General features: G+C 42.4%; 1 protein-coding gene across 2 annotated transcripts in view; it reads left to right on the top strand.

Annotated features, from left to right (window-relative positions):
- The window catches only part of ZNF318 (zinc finger protein 318), a 27550-nt gene extending 7190 nt beyond the window's left edge, over nucleotides 1-20360 (top strand). For both annotated transcript variants that reach the window (XM_070244587.1, XM_023624968.2), the window contains exons 3-10: nucleotides 2421-3060; nucleotides 4075-5520; nucleotides 6564-6663; nucleotides 9023-9327; nucleotides 13865-14068; nucleotides 14526-14625; nucleotides 15501-15619; nucleotides 15919-20360. In XM_070244587.1, the coding sequence (XP_070100688.1) occupies nucleotides 2728-3060; nucleotides 4075-5520; nucleotides 6564-6663; nucleotides 9023-9327; nucleotides 13865-14068; nucleotides 14526-14625; nucleotides 15501-15619; nucleotides 15919-19266 (5955 nt within the window). In that variant the 5' untranslated portion in view covers nucleotides 2421-2727 and the 3' untranslated portion in view covers nucleotides 19267-20360. The remainder of the gene's footprint in view (nucleotides 1-2420; nucleotides 3061-4074; nucleotides 5521-6563; nucleotides 6664-9022; nucleotides 9328-13864; nucleotides 14069-14525; nucleotides 14626-15500; nucleotides 15620-15918) is intronic.

Genomic DNA, 20360 nt, shown 5'->3' with positions numbered 1-20360 from the left:
ATTTGTGCTGGATTAGATTTTGGTCTAGTATGTCATTTGGTGGTGACATGCAATAGTTCTAGTGGGGAGCTGAACATGGGAGCATGGATAAACTTGCCCCTACTCATGGAGCCTGTGTTTTTCCCCCTACTAATACGATCAGAGACTTTGTATGGTAGATGGTGTTTTAACAATAGAGTGACTCAACTCATGGACAATCCTCCCTGGAAATAGGTGTGTTCATGGCTGACAAACCTATAGTGTAAAATATTTTACTCTAGTTATGATTGATTTCAGAGATCATCCTCGGTTCATTCCCATTCTTTCCTATTTCATGCTATATTGAGACCTCAAAATTCCACAGATTCTTCGGGAGGAGGTGAGTAACAAGAACGTGGTTCCCACAGGTGGTGTTCCTTTAGAGGAGGTGATAAAGTTTATCCTTGATAGTCTTTTATAAAGTTATTTATAGCTGTTACCCAGGTCTAAAACTTTGAACAAAGGCTGGGCTGGTCAGTAAGAAAAGGCAGTGCCTTTTTTTTTTTTGAGGAAGATTAGCCCTGAGCTAACATCTGCTGCCGATCCTCCTCTTTTTTGCTGAGGAAAACTGGCCCTGAGCTAACATTTGTGCCCCATCTTTCTCTACTTTCTATGTGGGATGTCTACCACAGCATGTCTTGCCAAGCGGTGCCATGTCTGCACCAGGGATCTGAACCAGTGAACCCTGGACCACCAAAGCAGAACATGCACATTTAACTGCTGTGCCACCGGGCTGGCCCTGAAAAGGCAACTCTTTGATGTTCTGTTAACTTCCAGAGATACGAAAGCAGCTATAAAAAAACCCAAAAGTCATTTCTAGAAATCACAAAAAACAAAAGTAGCCACTAGAAACTGTAGAAGACACCAGTAATTACCATCCTCTAGATGGTAATTTACTCTGAAATGTGAGAGACATGTAAATTTTTCATTCAGATTATTTAAAAGTTGTATGCTTAAAGTGCTAGAGGATCTTTATTTCTATTTGTGATTTAAATCAGAAACTTTATTTTTGGGCAGTAGAAGCTCTGTGACCATAGTGCCTCTAAAGGTTAGGATTATTGTCTGTGGTATGGAGCTCTGAGCTGAAAGGATGTATGTCCCATCCTGTATTTTTACCTTCATGCCACAAAGGTCCAAGACCTTTTTATTTCTGTGAAATAAGAATATATAGTGAGCCAAACCATCACGTAACTCTTTCTTACATCCGAAATTAGCAGAGTGCTTGTGGATATTGGAGGCAAGGCAGAAAAGGATAACAAAACTGGCTGTGGGGAAGTTTTATGGTTTTTAATATGTGAACCAGCAAAACAGCATTGGAGAAGCTTCTAAAACTTATAAGAAAATCATGCCAGTTAGATAGATCAGTAGTTAAAAAAATTTTTCCCCCCAGGGAAACCCTTTTTTTCCAGATGAAATATTATACAGAACTTTACTATATAAGCGAATAAAGTTGAGGTTAGTACTATTTTAATGAGATGGAAGGCCCAAAGCCATGGGCTTTGCTCTCCTAGCACCTCCTTCCTTTAGGTGGCTCCTAAGTACTCTTCAGAATCTCTGTGGAACACAGCTTGAAAATCATTGATCTGGACTGGTGGTTCTTTTTTTTTTTTTTTTTTTAATAAATTCCGTGAGCATTCATTTCTTTTTTTTTTGTAAGATTTTTTTTTCCTGTTTCTCCCCAAGGCCCCCTGGTACATAGTTGTATATTCTTCATTGTGAGTCCTTCTAGTTGTGGCATGTGGGACGCTGCCTCAGCGTGGTTTGATGAGCAGTGCCATGTCCGCGCCCAGGATTCGAACCAACGAAACACTCGGCCGCCTGCAGTGGAGCGCGCGAACTTAACCACTCGGCCACGGGACCAGCCCAAGGACTGGTGGTTCTTAAATTTTAAAGTGCATGCAACTCGCCTAGAGATCTTGTTGAAATGCAGATTCTGATTCAGTAGGCCTGGGTGGAGCCTGAGAGTCTGCATTTCCAAAAAGTTACTGGATAATACTGATGCTGATGATTCAGACCACTCTTTTAGTAGCAAAGAGCTAGAATTTAGTTAGTTGGAGTTGTATAACCCAGGATTCTTTGTAGTCTAGTAGTGTTATTTTCATGTCTTCCAAACCCTGGCATGATACTATGTATCCCCAAAGTCTAGTCAAAGAGATTAACCTAAGAGCTCCATCTAAATAGATCAATAATATCTCCCTTTGGTTAGAGGCTGGAGCTGCTTGTGGCCCTAGGGAGAGGGAGAGGAAATGTTCTATGTACATACATAGATCTGTTGTTGGACTTCATGATTACTGTCTTTTGTCCTAAGCATTGTATAGTTCCCTTGCCAGATGTCATTCTGTTAGTCTTGTCCTGTTCTTTCCAAGTTCATTGTATTCAGTGATGCTTGTCTCTTTTCTCAGGGATGACTTGACTGATGATTCTGTCTTCACTCGAAGCTCCCAGTGCTCTCGAGGTCTTGAACGATATATTTCCCGGGAGGAGGGCCCTCTCAGTCCCTTCTTGGGACAACTCGATGAGGACTACCGAGCAAGAGAAACTTTCGTGCATCGTTCTGATTATAGTCCCCATATCAGTTGTCATGATGAACTCTTGCGGGGAACAGAACGGAATAGAGACAAACTGAAAGGCTCCTACTCTTTACGACCTGAGGAAAGGAGTCGGGAGGCCAAACGGCCCCGTTATGATGACACAGAGAAGATACACAGCATGGGAGGTGATCACCCAAGTTTTACATCAGGTACCCGAAACTATCGACAGCGTAGACGGAGCCCAAGCCCTAGGTTTCTAGACCCTGAGTTTCGAGAACTGGACCTTGCCAGGCGAAAACGAGAGGAAGAAGAGGAGCGAAGTAGGAGTATGAGTCAGGAGCTAGTGGGAGTTGATGGTGGTGGCACTAGCTGTCCCATCCCCGGATTGTCAGGTGTCCTAACAGCATCGGAGCCAGGATATTCCTTACATCGGCCTGAGGAAGTATCTGTGATGCCCAAGAAGTCAATTCTGAAGAAGCGGATTGAGGTAGACATGGAGCCTTCCATGCAGGTCCGTTGCGTTTTTTCTAGGGTCTCTTGCTAGTCTCTCTAACATCTTCAAGCCCGGTTACCTTCCTGGGGGCTGTGTCCCTAATGGTATCTTTGTAATATATGCTGGACCAACGTTATTATGCCCATGAACTGCACCTTCCAGGACTCTCCAAAGGAAACTGTAGGCCTCATAATGCATCAGTAGTAGAGGGCTTCTGTTGTCATACAGTAAGCTTTCTAACAGACATTTTGGAGAGTATCTATTGTAAGTTTTTCCTCTAAATTGGATAGCATTGTAGGAATCTTTGAATATAGCTTTCTTGGAAATGAAACTTGAAGGGCAAAGGAAGGAGATGATCTGAATTTTCCTTATCTCTCCTTAGAGGACAAAATGTAGGAATGGTAGGACACTAGACCAGAAATCAGGTGATTCTGATTCTGGACCCACCACTGCCACTAACTCGCTGTGTGACTTTTAATTTAGACAAGTCACTTCACCGTTCTGGGCCTTAATATTTTTGCCTCACTTATGAAAAGACGGTTAGACATCAGCACTAGTGTTTAGCTATCCTCTTAAGAGCTAAAGGTTTTTGGAGAAGTGCCTAAGAGCACTTAGGGAATCAAGGGGAGGCTGGTCAATTAGGGTTTCAGAGTTCCCTGACCCTACTTCAACCAAAGCAGCTCCACTTGTATGCTTTTTTCTCTTGGGGATCCATAGAAAAGGAAACAAGTAAGCTAGGGCATCTCTAAAGTCCCTTTGAATTCAAATTCCTTGATAAGGACTACAACAAGTGGGCAAAAGTGAGGATTCAATCCAGTCTACCTATTTCCTATTTCCCCTTGCTATAGCAGAACATCTGGAGAGATGGGGACTCAAATCTTCAACCTGGCTAAGGATACTGTATCTCCCTTTGATCTGTACTTATCTTTCTCTTGTTAATTCAAGGAGAACAAAATATTTAAGTATTTATCTCAATTATTAATTTTCTGAGATTCTGCGTGGAGACTAAATCAGTTGTGTTTGTCTTTGCAGCTTGAAAGTTTTTCTGGCAGTACCGGCTCCAGCCAGGATCACTCTCTCTACTCTGGACACCCATCTCTTCCACTAAGTGGTGCTATTGCTGCTTTCGCCTCAGAGATTGAAAACAACAAGGGGACTATGGTAGAGACTACCCTGAAGGAACCTCAGGGCAACCTCTACCAATGGGGTCCCCTCCCTGGGATACCCAAAGACAACAGTCCTCTCAGAGAGAAGTTTGGAAGTTTTCTGTCCCACAAGGAGAAATTAGATATGAAGGCTGAAGGACCTGAGCGACACACAGACTTCTTGCTGCCCCATGAGAGAGCTAGCCAGGATGGCAGTGGTTTTTCCCGCATTCTGAGCATGTTGGCAGATTCTACCAGTACACAGGAGAAAAGGCGACGTAGCTTCCCTGACATTGAGGATGAGGAGAAATTTCTCTATGGGGACGAAGAAGAGGATTTAAAGGTAGACTCTCCACCAAAGCCTCTTGGGGGCTCTGAGAATGAAGTTATGAGGCAGAAGGCAAGCTCCCTGCCCTCTTCAGCCCCAGCCGTAAAGCTAGAATCAATAGAAGAGACCAATCCGGAATATGCCAAGATTCATGACTTGCTCAAGACCATAGGGCTGGATATTGGAGTGGCAGAGATTAGTAAACTGGCTGCTCGCACCCAGGAACGACTTCATGGCAAGAAACCATCACGTTCCTCTGCTGACCGCCGTTCCTCAGTTGACCGGCACTTTTCAGCAGACCGCTCTTCCTCAGTTGAACGCCGTTTCTCAGCTGATCGGCGCTCCTCAGATCCTCATAGACTGGAGAGCAGGGAGGCACACCATAGCAATACCCACTCCCCAGAGGTGTCCCATCCACACCCAGTCTCCCCTGTGGATCCTTACCTGCTCACAAAAAATAGCCCCCCATTCCTAAAATCTGACCATCCAGTGGGTCATATTGCAGGACCAGAGGTGGTTGGCAGTGGGTTTCAGTCATCTGTTGCAGTCAGGTGCATGTTGCCATCAGCCCCATCTGCCCCAATTAGACTTCCACACCCTGCTTCTTTATCTCAGTTTCATATGCCAAGGACCTCTCAGTTTGCTGCAGCTCGGATACCTCCAAATTACCAGGGATCTGCCATACCCTCTGCTTCCTTTGATGCCTATAGGCACTACATGGCATATGCAGCCTCAAGGTGGCCCATGTACCCCACCTCTCAACCAGCAAACCACCCTCTGCCTGAACCACATAGAGTAATGCCAGTTAGCAAACAAGCTACTCGTAGCCGTCCCAATCTACGTGTGATCCCCACTGTGACTCCTGATGAGCCCAAGCAGGATGAGTCAGTGCTAGGCTCAATTCCTACTGCCCAAGTGCCTGTCCAGGTGTCCATCCCGTCACTTATAAGGTATAATCCGGAGAAGATCTCTGATGAGAAGAACCGTGCTTCCCAGAAGCAGAAGGTGAATATTAGCTTTGGGCATCCTGTGCCCGAAACTTCTGTTTTAACACAAATTTGTATTTGTCTTGTAGAGGGAGCTGAAAATTTGTAAGGCCCCTTTACTTTAAGTTCTTTGGAGGCTGCTTTCATCATCCTAAGTAATGTATAGGCCCCTCTGTTTTTCTCATGTTTTCTCCTTAGGACTAAACTAAAGTCTGGCCCTAGGTCCCACTGTGATTGTTAGACTTCTTTTCTAAGTTTATTTCTCTATCGCAATTATTGGCCTTAGACCACTATAGATAGGAGCTGGAAGCCTTGAAGTCTTCGATATGACCTCTTCAGAGAGTGAGGAACCAAAATTGGGTTGGGTGAAGACAATCACTAAATCTGTGTTTCATCCCAGTGAGTTTTGGATCCTTTTCCTGTAGTGATTATGGGGGTTAAAAGCTAATAACTTTCCCTTTCCTTTTAAGAACCTAGCACTTAAGTCAGGGCTGATAATACACAGGTTTTTCACACTAGCCCATTATAGACAGGCCATATTTGTGTTTTCCATTAGGTTGTAATGCAGTTGAAAGATCATGAGCTTTAGGGCATACATACCTGGGTTTTAAATCCTCATACTGTATGACCTTGAATACTTTACTTTATCTTTCACAGCCTCAGTTTTCTTACTGTAAAACAGATAATGTCATGAGGATTAAAGATGATATATGTAATGTAACTAACACAGTGCCTCACCCATAACATGTGTTAGTTCCCTTCTTGGTGGTTCCCTTTGGGCTCAGAACCACTACCTAATAGTTGATGTCAGTAGTTTTAGGTTAACGTTAATAGTATAATGCTTCCTGCATAAAAATAATGCTTTCTGGGCAATGTAGCTCTGAAAAAGATAATTCTGTTCTGGAACTTGGATTGGAATGAAATATCACCTTCACTATAAAGTCAAAGCCTCTGTGTGCAGGCATTTGAATCCTTACATGCAGATATTATCTAGCATGAGGGCAATAGAAAAGGGAGGATGCTGGAGGCTGAGGGACTCTCTTACCATTTTGTACTTTGTAGGTTATTGAAGAGATGGAAAAACTAAAGAGTGACCGAGAAGCTCGCCAGAAGAAGATGTACTATCTCAGGACCGAGTTGGAGCGGCTTCATAAACAACAAGGTATCAGACACTCCTTTGCGTGACTGCCTTTTGTAGTAACTTGAGTAGGAGACCCAAATGGACAGCTCTGGGGACTCGCACACCAGTTCTGTGACCTGAAACCTCACTTTTTAAGTTTTTTTGACAGACTTACAGAAGAATTATAGTAATAGTGTAAAGAATTCTCAGATATTTTCCACAAGTATTAGCATTTCAGTATATTTACTCTATCCTTTTTTCCTATCTCAATTCCTGTGTATGTGTATAATTTTTCCGGAACTCTCTGAGAGTAAGTTGTAGATATGATGCTCCTTTACTGCTAGGTACTTCAGTGTGTATCTTCTAACAACAAAGAATTCACTTGCATAACCATAGTAGATTTATCAAAATTAGGAAATTGACAGTAATGTAATACTAGTCTACCAGTCTTATTCGTGTTTTACCAGTTGTCCCAATGTCCTAAAGCAAAAGAAAATGCAAGATTATGCATTGCACCGAGTTGTCCTGTTCTTTTAGTCTCTTTTAATCTGTAACAGTTTCTGAATGTATTTCATCACATTGACATTTTAGAAGAGAAGTCACATATTTTGTAGTATATCCTTTCATTTTGATTTGTATGATGTTTCCTTATGATTAAATTCAGGTTATGCATTTTTGGCAGGAACATCACAGAAGTGATGCTGAGTTCATATCAGGTGTTGATTTGTCCCATTACTGGTGATGTCAACTTTGATCATTTGGTTAAGGTGGTGTCTGCTGGGTTTTTCCACTGTAAAGTTTCTCTTTTACCCTTTTTAATTAGTAAGTATCTTATAGGGGAAATACCTTGAGACTATGTAAATATTCAGTGACTCCTCAAACTTTCACACTAGTTTTAGTATTCATTGATTATTCTTGCCTGCATCAGTTATTATGGTGGTTTTTAAATAGAGGTTTTCTAATTTCATCATTGCTTCTAACTTTATTAGTTGACTTTCTAGTAAGGAAGAGCTTCCCACCCACCTCTCCTTCTCCATGTATTTATCCATTTTTATTAGTGTGAACTCATGGATGTTTTACTATCATTGTTTATTTTCATGCTCAGTGCCCCAGATTTGGCCAGTGGGAGCCCCTTTAAGTAGACTCCTGTGTCCTTTTGATATATCCCCATCATTTTTTGAGTACTTCCTTACTTTTCGGTACAAAAAGATGTTCCATGATGCCTCTTTTTTTTCCATGCCTTTTTTTTTCTCCACCAATCCCCCCAGTACATATTTGTATATTTTAGTTGTGGGTCCTTCTAGTTGTGGCATGTGGGACACCGCCTCAACATCGCCTAATGAGCAGTGCCATGTCCACATCCAGGATCCGAACCCTCGGCCGCCAAAGTGGAGCACAAGAACTTAACCACTCGGTCACAGGCCTGGCCCTCTTATTTATTTATTTATTTTTTGAGGAAGATTAGCCCTGAGCTAACTACTGCTAATCCTCCTCTTTTTGCTGAGGAATACTGGCCCTGAGCTAACATTCATGCCCATCTTCCTCTACTTTATACGTGGGACGCCTACCACAGCATGGCTTTTGCCAAAGCAGTGCCATGTCTACACCCGGGATCTGAACCGGCAAACCCCGGGCCACCGAGAAGCGGAATGGGTGAACTTAACTGCCGCACCCCTGGGCCTGCCCCCCATGATGCCTCTTTTGATTCCATCTGTTCATCTGTGCTTTTAGTTATTCATATACACACTGAGGAAAGAACATAACAAGGCTTCTAAACGCTACAGCATGGAGATAGCATGGAAGAATAGAGTGGGAGAAGATATAATTTCTTCTGTTTGGGTTTGGTCTGTTTAGGGATGAGAAACTTAGTTATTAATCCTGTGAGGATTAATTCTTGAGGACCTGCAGCTTAGGAGATAACACTAGGTGAGACTGAGGTAAAAAACCTGAAACTCAGCATAGGCGTTGATGAAGGGTCCTTAAATCAGATAAAGTCAAATATGTGATTGAATTTTTTTTGCCCTCTGAATAATTCTTTGGTTCTCTGAAGAGACAGCTACTGAATTCATAGTTACAACATTTATTAATCTTTTTGGAGGACACATGTACACAAACTTGTATATACCATTTTGGGGATTCATGGAGCCCCTGAAGCCTGTCCGTAGACCCTTAGCTAATAACCCCTGCATAAGAGATAATGTCATCACTCATCCTTTACCTCCATAGGAGCTTCACTTAAACCAGCCCAGGTGGAAGGAGAGTTTCACTTGCTTTTAGAAAGTTTTTTGGGATTAAGATTTTGTGACCATAAAGTCTTGAGAGATTACTGCTTATGACTGAAAATTGGCTTGTCTTAACTTACTTTCCTTGGGTTTCTTTCTGTTGACATTTAACTACTCAGGGGAAATGCTGCGCAAGAAACGAAGGGAGAAGGATGGCCACAAAGACCCACTCCTGGTGGAGGTGAGTCGGCTTCAGGATAACATTGTGAAGGACATGGCAGAACTTCGACAAGAAGCAGAAGAAGCAGAAAAGAAGCAATCTGAACTGGACAAAGTCGCTCAGATCTTGGGAATTAACGTTTTAGATAAATCTCAGAAGTCTTCAAATGACAGTAAAGAGGCTACAGAGAAGCCTGGGAAAGCAGAAAAATCTAAGAGCCCAGAAAAAGTGTCATCCTCCTCAAACTCCTCTTCCAACAGCAAGGTAACAACTCAACTTTTCCATTTCTATTATTTCTTCTATTTCCATGGACTGCTAGAGAAACTTTTTAACTAACCATTTTCTTAGCTTCCTTTTCCAACTTGTTCTTACTCTTGTTAGAGTTATTTTTGTAAAGCATAGATCAGATCATAGTACTCTTCTTCAGAATTTTAGCAGTTCCCCATTGCCCAAAGTAGAATTCCAGATCTTCAGCATTCAGGGCTCTCCATGTTCTTGTTCTAGCATTTACTCCTTAACCCACTCCAGTCTGGCTTCTAATCTTCTTATAACTCGTATGTACCATATTGTGGGTTCATACTTAGCAACAAAGTCACCATGTTGTACAGTCAGTGAGTACATTTCAGTTCTCAGATCAGAATTTGATAGAGGGAACCACTGTCTCCTAAAAAGGCTTTCTTCCCTTGGCTTCTCTCACACTTCCTTTCCTCCTAGAATGCTGGTTGCTGCTGCTTCACCTCCTTTGCTGCCTGTTCTCTTGTACCTGATCTTGAAATATTTTAGTTCTTCAGAGTTCAGTCCTCACCCAGTTCTGCAGAATTCTGCTTTCTCCCTAGGTCTTTTTATCCAGTTCTATGCTGATATTCCATGCTGACAACTTCCAGTTTTATGTTTTAGCTCTGGTGATTCTTCTGAGGTCCAAACCTGAGTGTCCAAAGACTACTCACCATTTCCACTTCATTGTCTCATAGACACCTCAAAATCAATATATCCGAAACTAAAAACTAAAGATTATGCTCAACCTCCCTCTAACATTTTCTTCCTCCAGTGTTACCCATCTCAATTAATGACACCACTGTCCGACAGTTTTCACACCAATAACCTGAAAAGCATTCTTGGTGCTTCCCTCTCCCGACTGCTCCATACCAAATCAGTTACAAAGTCTGCCACTTCTCCCTCTGAAGTAAATCTCAGCTCCATCCGTCTCACCATCTCCACTGCCTTTCAAGTTCAAGCCACCTTCAGTTCTTACTTGTACTGCTGCACTCTTAATCCTTTCTCAACATACAGCCAGTGATCCCCCAAACTCCCTTGCCTACCTCTTCAGCCTCCGTTCATGCCTCTATACTATATATTATAATTTCATTACTGGCCTTTTCATTCCTCAAATGTATCATCCCCTCTAATGTCTTTGCATCTTCTCTTTCCTCTCATTATCATGCAAAACCCATTCTTTCCTTATCCCTTCTTCTAACTAACTCATATTCATCCTTCAGATCACAGCTTAAATTATTTCCCTGACTTCCTTCCTTATTTCCAAACCGTTAAATTGCCTGATATACACTCTGATAATACCTTATAATTTTCCTTCTTAGCATTTATGACAGTTATAATTATATAATTACATATGTTCCTCTAACTAGATTTTAAGGTTCAAGGGATCAGGGACCATATCTGTCTCATTCTTCAATATAGTCCCCACTACATAGCTCAGTGCCTGACCCACAGTGAGTAGTGCTCAAGAAATATTACACTACAGCTTACACTCCTACCACCTCATAATGTTGGTACTGTTCCATGTATGCAGTATGCTATTTTGTCTTTCTAATTTTGCACTAATAATCCTCTTAGCCTGGAATAATCTTTCTCCCAATCCTACTCATCCACTAAGGGCCAACTTGAATACCACCTCTTGCACAAAGAATTCCTGAATTCCACCCAGATTTAGTCAACCCTTCTTTAGCACTCCCATAATATGTTACTTTGTTTCTTTATAAGATTTATTTCATTCTGTCTTATTTAAAACATGATTAAGATTGTCTGTCTCATGCCGTCTCTTCCACTAAGTGAGAACTTTTTGAGAATAGACAAGTATAACTTATTTATCTTTGTTTTTCCCACGGCATCCAGTATGTCTAGTACATAGTATTCTCTATCAGCCAAGCTCTAATTTTTCCATTTCTTTCTGGGAGAGTTCTCCTTCTCAACCAGGTAGGACTATTCTTTTATTATACCAGAGTCATTGAGTTCAGAGCCTTAGATGCAAGAAGAGCTTGAAGGTTCTGGCCCTTTGTAGTTGACTTTATATATTGTTTGGCATTCCATTTATGCACCACCCCCATGATAATCCATCATCTTGATTTCAGCAAGTCTTCATGTTCTCTGAAGCTAACATGGATATGTTGCAATTCTGTTTTCATTTCAGCAGTAAGGAATGTTGTGTCTGCAACCTCTCTTTCCTGCCTGTCCTTGGTATTTCTTCTTTTTTTGCCTCTCTTTAAAATGCATAGTTGGTTTGAGGTTTTCTTTCTCCTCCTATTCATTTCATAAAAATAAATATACACACAATTCCATACACCTAGAGACAACTATTCTTAATACTTTGGTGTATATTATTCCAAATACTCTTCTTCTGTTCATTAATTCATTTAATAAAGATTGATCTCCAAGAAAGTGCCAGGCACCATTCTAAATGTAGGAAGTACAGCAGGGAACTATATAGATAAATCCTTATTCTTATGAAATAGGAGAAGATAGACAGTGAAGTGCAGGTTATGTAATGACAAGTGCCTAAAAAAAGAAAACAGGGTAGGGGATATAGGTTAGGGCAAGTCTTTTGGATAAGGTGACATTTGACATTCTAAGCCTATTTACATATCTTTATTGATTATTCAAATCTATTTTGTTACTTTTCTCAGTATATCATGAACATCTTTCCATGTCAATAAATATACTTTTATAGTATGTGTATATATATATATATGTGTGTATATATATATTTTTTTTTGGTGGGGAAGATTTGCCCTGAGCTAACATCCATTGCCAATCTTCCTCTCCTTTTTTTCGCTTGAGGAAGATTAGCCCTGAGCTAGCATCTGTACCAGTCTTCCTCCACTTTGTATGTGGGATGCCTCCACAGCATGGCTGATGAGTGGAGTAGGTCCACGCCCGGGATCCAAACCCACCAACCCCAGGCTGCCAAAGTGAAGCATGCAGAGCTTTAACCACTTGGCCATGGGGCCAGCCCCTATAATGTAATTTTTAACATCTTATTTTGTTGTTGTTGTGTGGATACCAAAATTTATTTAACCAATCAAATCACCTGTGGTTTGACATGATAATTTCCTTGGGATAAATGTCAAGGAGTGGAATTGCTGAGTCAAAGTCTATAAAGAATTTTGAGGTATGTAATATGTGTTTTTAAATTATCTTCCAGAAATACCAGTTAATACTCACCAGCAGTGTATGCACATGCCCATGCCTTACTGCTGGATATAGTCTCTTTAGTGACTCTTGAATAGGACTCTAGCAGGGAAAGTTTAGCTTTGAAGTCCTAATTGTTTCCCTTTCTCCATCCTATCTTCCTCTCCTCACCACCCAATATTCCAGGTGTCCAGTTCCCTGATCTTGTCTGCTGTAAAACCTCATTCATACTTACCCTCTCTGTGTTTCAAAATTATCTTTTTTCTGTGCCTCACTCCCCAACATTAGCCAAAATTCTCATTTCCTGCATACCTTGTTCCCAGCTTGCTGACAGGTGAATTCATATTAAAATATTTATTATTGATAACTTAATGTTGGGGAGTTGATATGTTTTAAAGGATTCATGTCAACTCGAAGGTGTTAAATTCTAATGGTGGTATTTTAGGTAGGTAGAAATATTTTACCTAGATTCCTTTAAGTCGTCCCGCATAGATGATTGTCTCCTTCACCTCTGTGTAACACCAGCTCTGCTCTCCACTTACACATAGCAGGATGGGTCTGTGATAAGTGAGTTTGCTATCATCTGTTCTCTGCATTTGCTTAACCTGTCAATTATCTTTTCCATTTTGGTTTTTCTTTCCTCCCTAGTTGTCATTATGATTTTTTTTTTGAGGAAGATTAGCCCTGAGCTAACATCTGCCACCAATCCTCCTCTTTTTGCTGAGGAAGACTGGCCCTGAGCTAACATCCATGCACATCTTCCTCCACTTCATACGTGAGACACCTGCCATACCATGGCTCAACAAGCGGTGCCTAGGTCCGCACCTGGGATCCGAACCAGTGAACCCTGGGCCGCTGAAGCAGAACGTGCGAACTTAACTGCTGCGCCACCAGGCCAGCCCCATCATTATGATTTTTAAATTTAACTAATATATTTAATTGCATAGGTAACACATTCAACAGCTATTAGTATACAATATACAGTAAAAGACTCCTATCCATCCTTGTTCTCTCCTTCTCCTCCCCAGAGGCAGCCAGTATTTCTATAATCTTAAGTATTCTTCTAGCTATCTTAGGATATATAAGTAAATATATTGCTATTATGGTTTATTCCCCATGATGGGATAACACTGTGGGTAAATATGTTGCTATTATGATTTATTCTCCATGATGGAATAACACTGGAGTCTAATTAGTTCTGTTTGAGCCTTGCAGACAGATGTCTCGTGGGATTTTCCCCAGTTTGTGCAGTTTTACGCACTGGAAGTATGGTCATGTGGATCTATTTCTATTATTGTAGTAGGCTACTTGCTTTTTCTGAGAAGACAGATTTAGACTGCCTTGAATTTCTTCTAAGTGCAGGTTTTTGCCCCTCTAGGAATCAAAGATAAACAATGAGAATTCCCGTACTAAAAGCCCCAAGCCTGCCGAGAGCCCCCAGCCAGCTGTTAAGCAATCTGATCAGCCCATTGCTGCCTATGAGTATTATGATGCTGGCAATCACTGGTGCAAGGACTGCAACACCATCTGTGGGACCATGTTTGACTTCTTCACCCATATGCACAATAAGAAACACACACAGGTAGGTATCCTGCCCTCTGTTATTTTCACTCTTGCCCTCTTTCCCCTCAAACTTCTGTACCCACGTCTGCATTACAAAGCTGGAAAAGGAAACATTCTCATATGGGCAGGAGCCCCAATCTGAAGAGCCAAGAGATACCAACAAAGGAGACACCATCCCCAGGGCTCAGTCCAGGGGACCTGCCTGTAACTAAACACCATGACAAGTGTAAGTGAGGCTTCTGCCTCTTGATTCCTTGAGTACCTGATTATTTGTTTCGTTTTATCCATTGCTAGTACTTGTTCTAACATGTGTTTACCTTTTCCACAGGTGATTTCCCTTTAAACAGTTGGCAGAGTGGGTGGGGGTGGGTAGCTGGGGGCTTCTGGTTTCCCCAGGTATGGGGGAAAAAAGAGAGAAAAGTGGGTCATTGAGTTTTTAGTGCTGTTGTGTGAGCACCTCTGCCTCTTGCAAATAGACACTGGATCCCTACAACAGACCTTGGGCTTCAAAGACCCAGAGTGAAGCCAAGCAAGATGCTTTAAAGCGCACTGACAAGATAACTGTTCCTGCAAAAGGTAGGTTTCCTCCATGCCTCCTTTGTGGTTTCCTTACATTCAGCCAAGACAGAGGTGTCCCTGAACTAAGGTGCAGGATAGGGTGAGACATAACTGCCCATTTACAAAGCTGTAAAAATGCCTTGTGTGTGCAAAGCAGTGTACTAGGTCCTGAAGAAATAAAGAGATCTGCAAGACAAGAATGATCTCTACCCATATGGCCAAAAATCTAACAGATGTTAGACATATACATACCACTTTAAAATACAACTTTTTTTGTCACTGGCTTGTGCACCAAAATCTTACTTATTTGAAATCCAGGTAAAAAAGGAACAGTAAGGAGGTACAGTAATTTAACTGCCTTTCAACTCAGAACTACAAAATATTTTTGAATAGTTGTTATTAGGAGGTAAGTTGAGAAGCAGAAAGTTTGTTTTTAACCTTCTCAGTTTCTTACTTTGTAAGTAGCCAATGCTGCTACATGCTTTAGGTCTGTAGAAGATAAGAGTCCCAAGTAATTACTACCATGAGAGATCCTCATACAAATGGTACTGGGCTAACTATTTGGGAGTATAATTTTTAAATCTCCTGAGATGCTTAGTGCTAGTTGGAGTTTGAGGAGAATCAGCAACCAAAATTAGTCTGGCACAGGAAGCTCCTGAATCAACCAGTTAGTGTTCCCAAGAAGTAGAAGTCGTAGAGGTCCTAAGTACAAGCTTTAAGTTGGGAAGATTACACCATTGGGATTCATCTAAATGTTACTTCTGTCTTGAAAGTGGGTAAGGTCCTCTAAACCATTAACCATTTTACTGCAAAAGGGAAGTGGGATTTCCTTTGGTTGCTGTCATTCTGGGTGGAAATGACTTATTTTCTTGACTTTGTTCTACTTCTTCCAGGCTCTGAGTTTCTGATTCCCATCACTGGATATTACTGCCAGCTCTGTGAGGAATTTTTGGGGGATCCAATTTCTGGAGAGCAACATGTGAAGGGTCACCAGCACAATGAGAAATACAAGGTTGGTCTTAGTAGTAGCCTGTGGAATTTCCCACTTTCTACAGTAATCCTTTTGACTTTGTCGAGCAACTTCAGAGTCAGAAAAAGTCATTAACACTTCAAATTCCATATAATCACTAGGAAGTTCTCCTCAGTCCTAGTGAGAGATGCTGACTAACATCCTTGAGGAAGGATATATCCTTGAGGAAGATGACTCTTCTAGGACTTTCTACTACATGAATTCTAACAGTGGCAGGGCCAAGATTTTCTCTCTTATAGTATTTTGATCAGTTGTTGAGCCTTTATCTTTTCTCTTCCCAGAAATATGTGGTTGAAAACCCATTGTATGAGGAGCGGCGGAATCTGGACCGCCAGGCTGGCTTGGCTGTGGTCCTAGAGACAGAACGGCGACGGCAGAGCGAGCTGAAGCGCAAACTTAGTGAGAAACCAAAGGAAGAGAAGAAAGAAAAAAAGACGAAGATTATGAAAGAAGTAAAGGAGGATGACAGGGCCTCTGAGGAATTAGAGGACCAACTCTCTGAGGGTGGGAACTCCCCTGAAAAGGCTGAAAATAAAAGGAAGGCTAGCATCAAGCTCCAATTAAAAGAAGAGGTAAAGAAAGAATCACCAGCATCTTCCTCTTTTGGGAAGTTCAGCTGGAAGAAGCCAGAAAAAGAGGAGGAGAAAAGTTCAGTGGCCCCAAGTATTCCCAAGGAAGAGATTGTGGAAAGCAGTAAGGACAAAGAGGATGGCAGAGCTGAAGCTGGGAAGGCAAAGCCCATCAAAATCAAGCTCTCTGGGAAAACTGTGGTTGCACATACTAGCCCATGGATGCCTGTTGTGACAACTTCAACCCAGACCAAGATCCGACCCAACCTGCCTATCCCATCCACAGTACTCCGCAAGTCAGGTTCAGCCACAGTGAGCAAGCCAGCTCCTCTTAACACCTTTCTATCTATCAAGTCCTCTGGAACCACTGCTAAGCCTCTGCCAGTGGTTAAAGAGTCTTCAGCTGATCTCCTCTTGCCTCCCGACATCATCTCCAAAGCATTTGGAGGGGAAGAGGTGATTCTGAAAGGGTCTCCAGAGGAAAAAATGGTGCTGACTGAAAAGAATGAGCCATCCCATATACCTGAACAAATGCTACCCCCTCCTCCACCACCCCCTCCACCACCTCCTCCACCACCCCCAGTTATTCCTCATCCAGCTGCCCCATCTCCTGGTCAAGCAAATGCTATCTTGACTCCAGTGAAATCAAACCTGACTGTTGCTCATGCTCTCAGCCCTGGTTTCCTGGGTCCTAACATTTTGAACCCAGTGTTGCCGGTAGCCATCATGGCCTCAGCACAGCCAGCTGCCATTCCTTCTGATGAGACAGCTCCTGGGGTGAGTGAGAGTGACCGGGACCAGACCCTTTTCTCTGTGTTAGTACGTCCACCACCTCCCCTCTCAAGCGTGTTCAGTGAACAAGCCAAAAAATTGGAAAAGCGAAATTCATGCTTAGCCACAGCCAATGCTAAGGACCTGTATGACATATTCTACAGTAGTGGTGGAAAGGGGGCCCCTGAGACTAAGCTGAGTGGTGGTCCATTGGCCAACGGGGAACATAGCAACCTCTCTAGAGTCGAAAGTTCAGATACCTCTTCTACTTTGAACAGCAGTGCATCCCAAGAGGAGTTGCCTCCAGATAGAAGTTTGGTCTCTGCTCCTTTAGTCAGCAACCCCGAAAAGCCCATTGCAAAACCTCTGGTGTCTCTAGGGAAGTGGTCAGTTGTAGAACACATAGACTCAAAAAGCGGAGGCAGCAGCTATGGCTTCCTACAGCCTCTGACAAGGTTGTGCCAAAGCAGGCCTTATGAAGCCGTTACCCCAAAGACAGACACTTTGGCTGTATGGACTTCTAGCTCCTTCCAGAGCGATGCTAATAGGGATATGTCTTCAGAAGGAAAAATTGAGCTTGACCTGGGAGAGCCAGGGCCACCAGGGAGAGAGCCAGAGCCACCAGGTGTAGAGCCAGCCCCACAGCTGTCAGATATACATTGTCATACCATGGAATCTCAGAAGTTGGTCGAAACTCATGTTATAGAAACTGGTGACCAGGTTGAAGAAAGCCAAGAGTACCACCAATCTAAGGATTGTGGAGAAAGTGACATAGAGACAAACACTGAACTAAAAGAAAGGAGAGCACAGCTCTCTGAGAGGATGATAGGAGAGGGAACAGGTATCAACGTTGGGCCTAGTAGCAGAGAGGATTCTAATTTCAACCATGGGAGCAGATACACATGGGAGGGAGAAGTAGAACAGCCCAAGTTGCAAATGACGGACAAAACGGCTGAACAGTCTAAGAAATTGATGACCGGAAGTGATACTCAGAGTAAAGTAGTGATCGAATTGAGTGGACCGGCTCTCTCGTCCACAAAGGCAAAAATAGGCTCACTTCCAGCAGAAGTTACATCTTTATGCCAGAACCCACAAGATACACCTGTGAAAGTTTCTGCCTCCGAATTGCTTCTTCAGTCCCCAGCCAGATCAGATATGTGTTTAAAAGATAGTACACAGGAGCAAGGAGTTTCAACTGGTAGTGAAGAGTGGCTAGAAAATTCAGCTCCAGAATCAGCTTCCAGAACTTCTAGGTACAGAAGCCTCAAACTCAAGAGAGAAAGATCAAAAGACTTTCATGGTAAAATGATCTGTGAACTGGCTATTTGGGATGAGAACGAGAAGAAGCCAGAGACCTGTGAGACCCCAGAGAAAACAGAAGCAGAAGCCCTGGAGCCAAGAGATGTCCATCCAGAATTAACAGTGACGATAGAAAGCAAAGCCTTAGAAGACTTTGAAGTCACCAACTTAAAAGTAGAAGAGCTGGCTGCCCTGGGGACCCTAGGGGATATGGGTATTGACTTCTCCAATACTCGGGTAGACCCAGCACGTAGATCCCCAACTGCTCTGTCTCAGAAAGTATGTGAAGAAAATTCTCTGTCACCTATAGGATGTAATTCCTCCACTCTCACTGACTTTGAACCAGTCACGTCCTTTTCTGAGTTTCCATTAGAGTCTCCCAAAACCCTGGTGCTTAACTTTGGAGCAGAGGGTGAACAAAACTCATCTAATCCCAGAAGTGGGAGAGTCACTCCTAACATTTTGAAAAGTGGACTTCCTATAGAAAATGTTGACCTTGGTTTAGGGACCCTAGAGGGAACACACCAGGCCCTTGACCTGTTAGCAGGAGGAATGATGCCTGAGGAAGTAGAAGAAACTTCATTAGAGAAACAAGATTCACTCAGATCAGAATCGGAAACAATTAACCCTGCAGGCCTTGGGCCATCTCATTCCCTTCCAGACCTTGTTGATTTTGTCACACGGACATCAGGAGTTCAAAAAGAAAAGTTATGTTCTCCTCTCCCTGAGCCAGGTGACCCTCCTGGGTGTAGTTCCCTGGAGATGGGACCACTACAGCTGGAAATACCGAATGCATCCACCACAGAGGTAGTAATTCCTCAAGTAGATGAGGACACTGACAACCCTCTGAATTTGGTAAAATCTCTGGCTTCAGGGTCCCCTACAAGGGAGCAGGTCAATGGAGGCAATGTGGTCCCTCAGGAAATATCTGCACAGGAAGCTGCAGTTGATGCTATCCAGGACCACACAGGATCCGGTGTTCGAGACTGAGTATGTATCCAGAGCTACTTGTGGATGAATCAAATTGGCTTCTAGAAATCAGGTGCCCAGATGATCCAGGACTAATGGCTATCTTGTCTGGAACCTACACCAAGAGATGCTGTCAGCATCTTACAGTAAATGTTCATGGAAGCTAAAAAATTTACCTCCTTTCCTTTTTTTCTTTCTCCTTAAGATACCAGACAAATCAATCATAACTTCTATACATATCTGTAAAAAAGTATTTTCTGTTAATTTTTTTTTTTTGCGAATTTATTTTCTCCTACTTTGTCATTAAAATCAGATGTCTATCTGGCTCACCACATAGTGTGCTTTGATTGTATTTTGGCTTTGACTCTGCCATTTCTGGAATGTGGGGGAGGAGGGAAACGGAGAGTTGACTTCTCCAATTGCTGTGTGTATTCCCACCTAATTTCCTGGGCAGCTGTTGGATCTCTGGGAGAGACACCAAAAAACCTGCTGAAATGGAAAACTACTGATGAAGGAAGGCTTGTTCGTCTCTTAGGCTTCTATTTGGATGGGCCTGCCTTAACATTGTTTGAAACGCAGCGTGAGTAGCTCTTTTGTTTACTGTTTACCTCCTCGTGGCATGTCAATCCCCATACTTCCCTCATTCTGTTGCCTTTGCTTGAGATGGTTCTGCTAATCCACAAAGCTGTTTGGAAATGGCCTCAGTAAACATGGAAGAAAATGTAGCAGGCTCACTTTTGGAAGACGACAAATCGGTAAGGCTTATTCATGGCTCAGTGCCAGGAGCAGATACGTTTTTTGGGTCACTTTTATTTTCAAAATGGCCTTTGTTCATTGTATTGTGATCCAGTAACACTTTGTGTTAAATTGTTTAGCAGCTGTTTCTGTTTAGAAGAGGTAGACGACCTGAAACTTGTTTTGGGATTGGACTGATTCTCTGTTCCTCAACCCATATGTATTCCTTCCTCTACCTCTCCCTTTCCCAAGTTATTTCCACTATAGTGTGATGTTTTGGGTTGTACATTTTGTTCAAAAGATTAAAGAATGAGTTGGCTTGGACAAGTTTAACTTTATTTTTAATGTGTTAATTACTTGGAATAAATGCATTAATCTCA

Source organism: Equus caballus, chromosome 20 (genome assembly GCF_041296265.1).
Source record: "Equus caballus isolate H_3958 breed thoroughbred chromosome 20, TB-T2T, whole genome shotgun sequence".
Lineage (NCBI taxonomy): Eukaryota > Metazoa > Chordata > Mammalia > Perissodactyla > Equidae > Equus > Equus caballus.
This window is presented reverse-complemented; position numbering and strand designations above follow the sequence as displayed.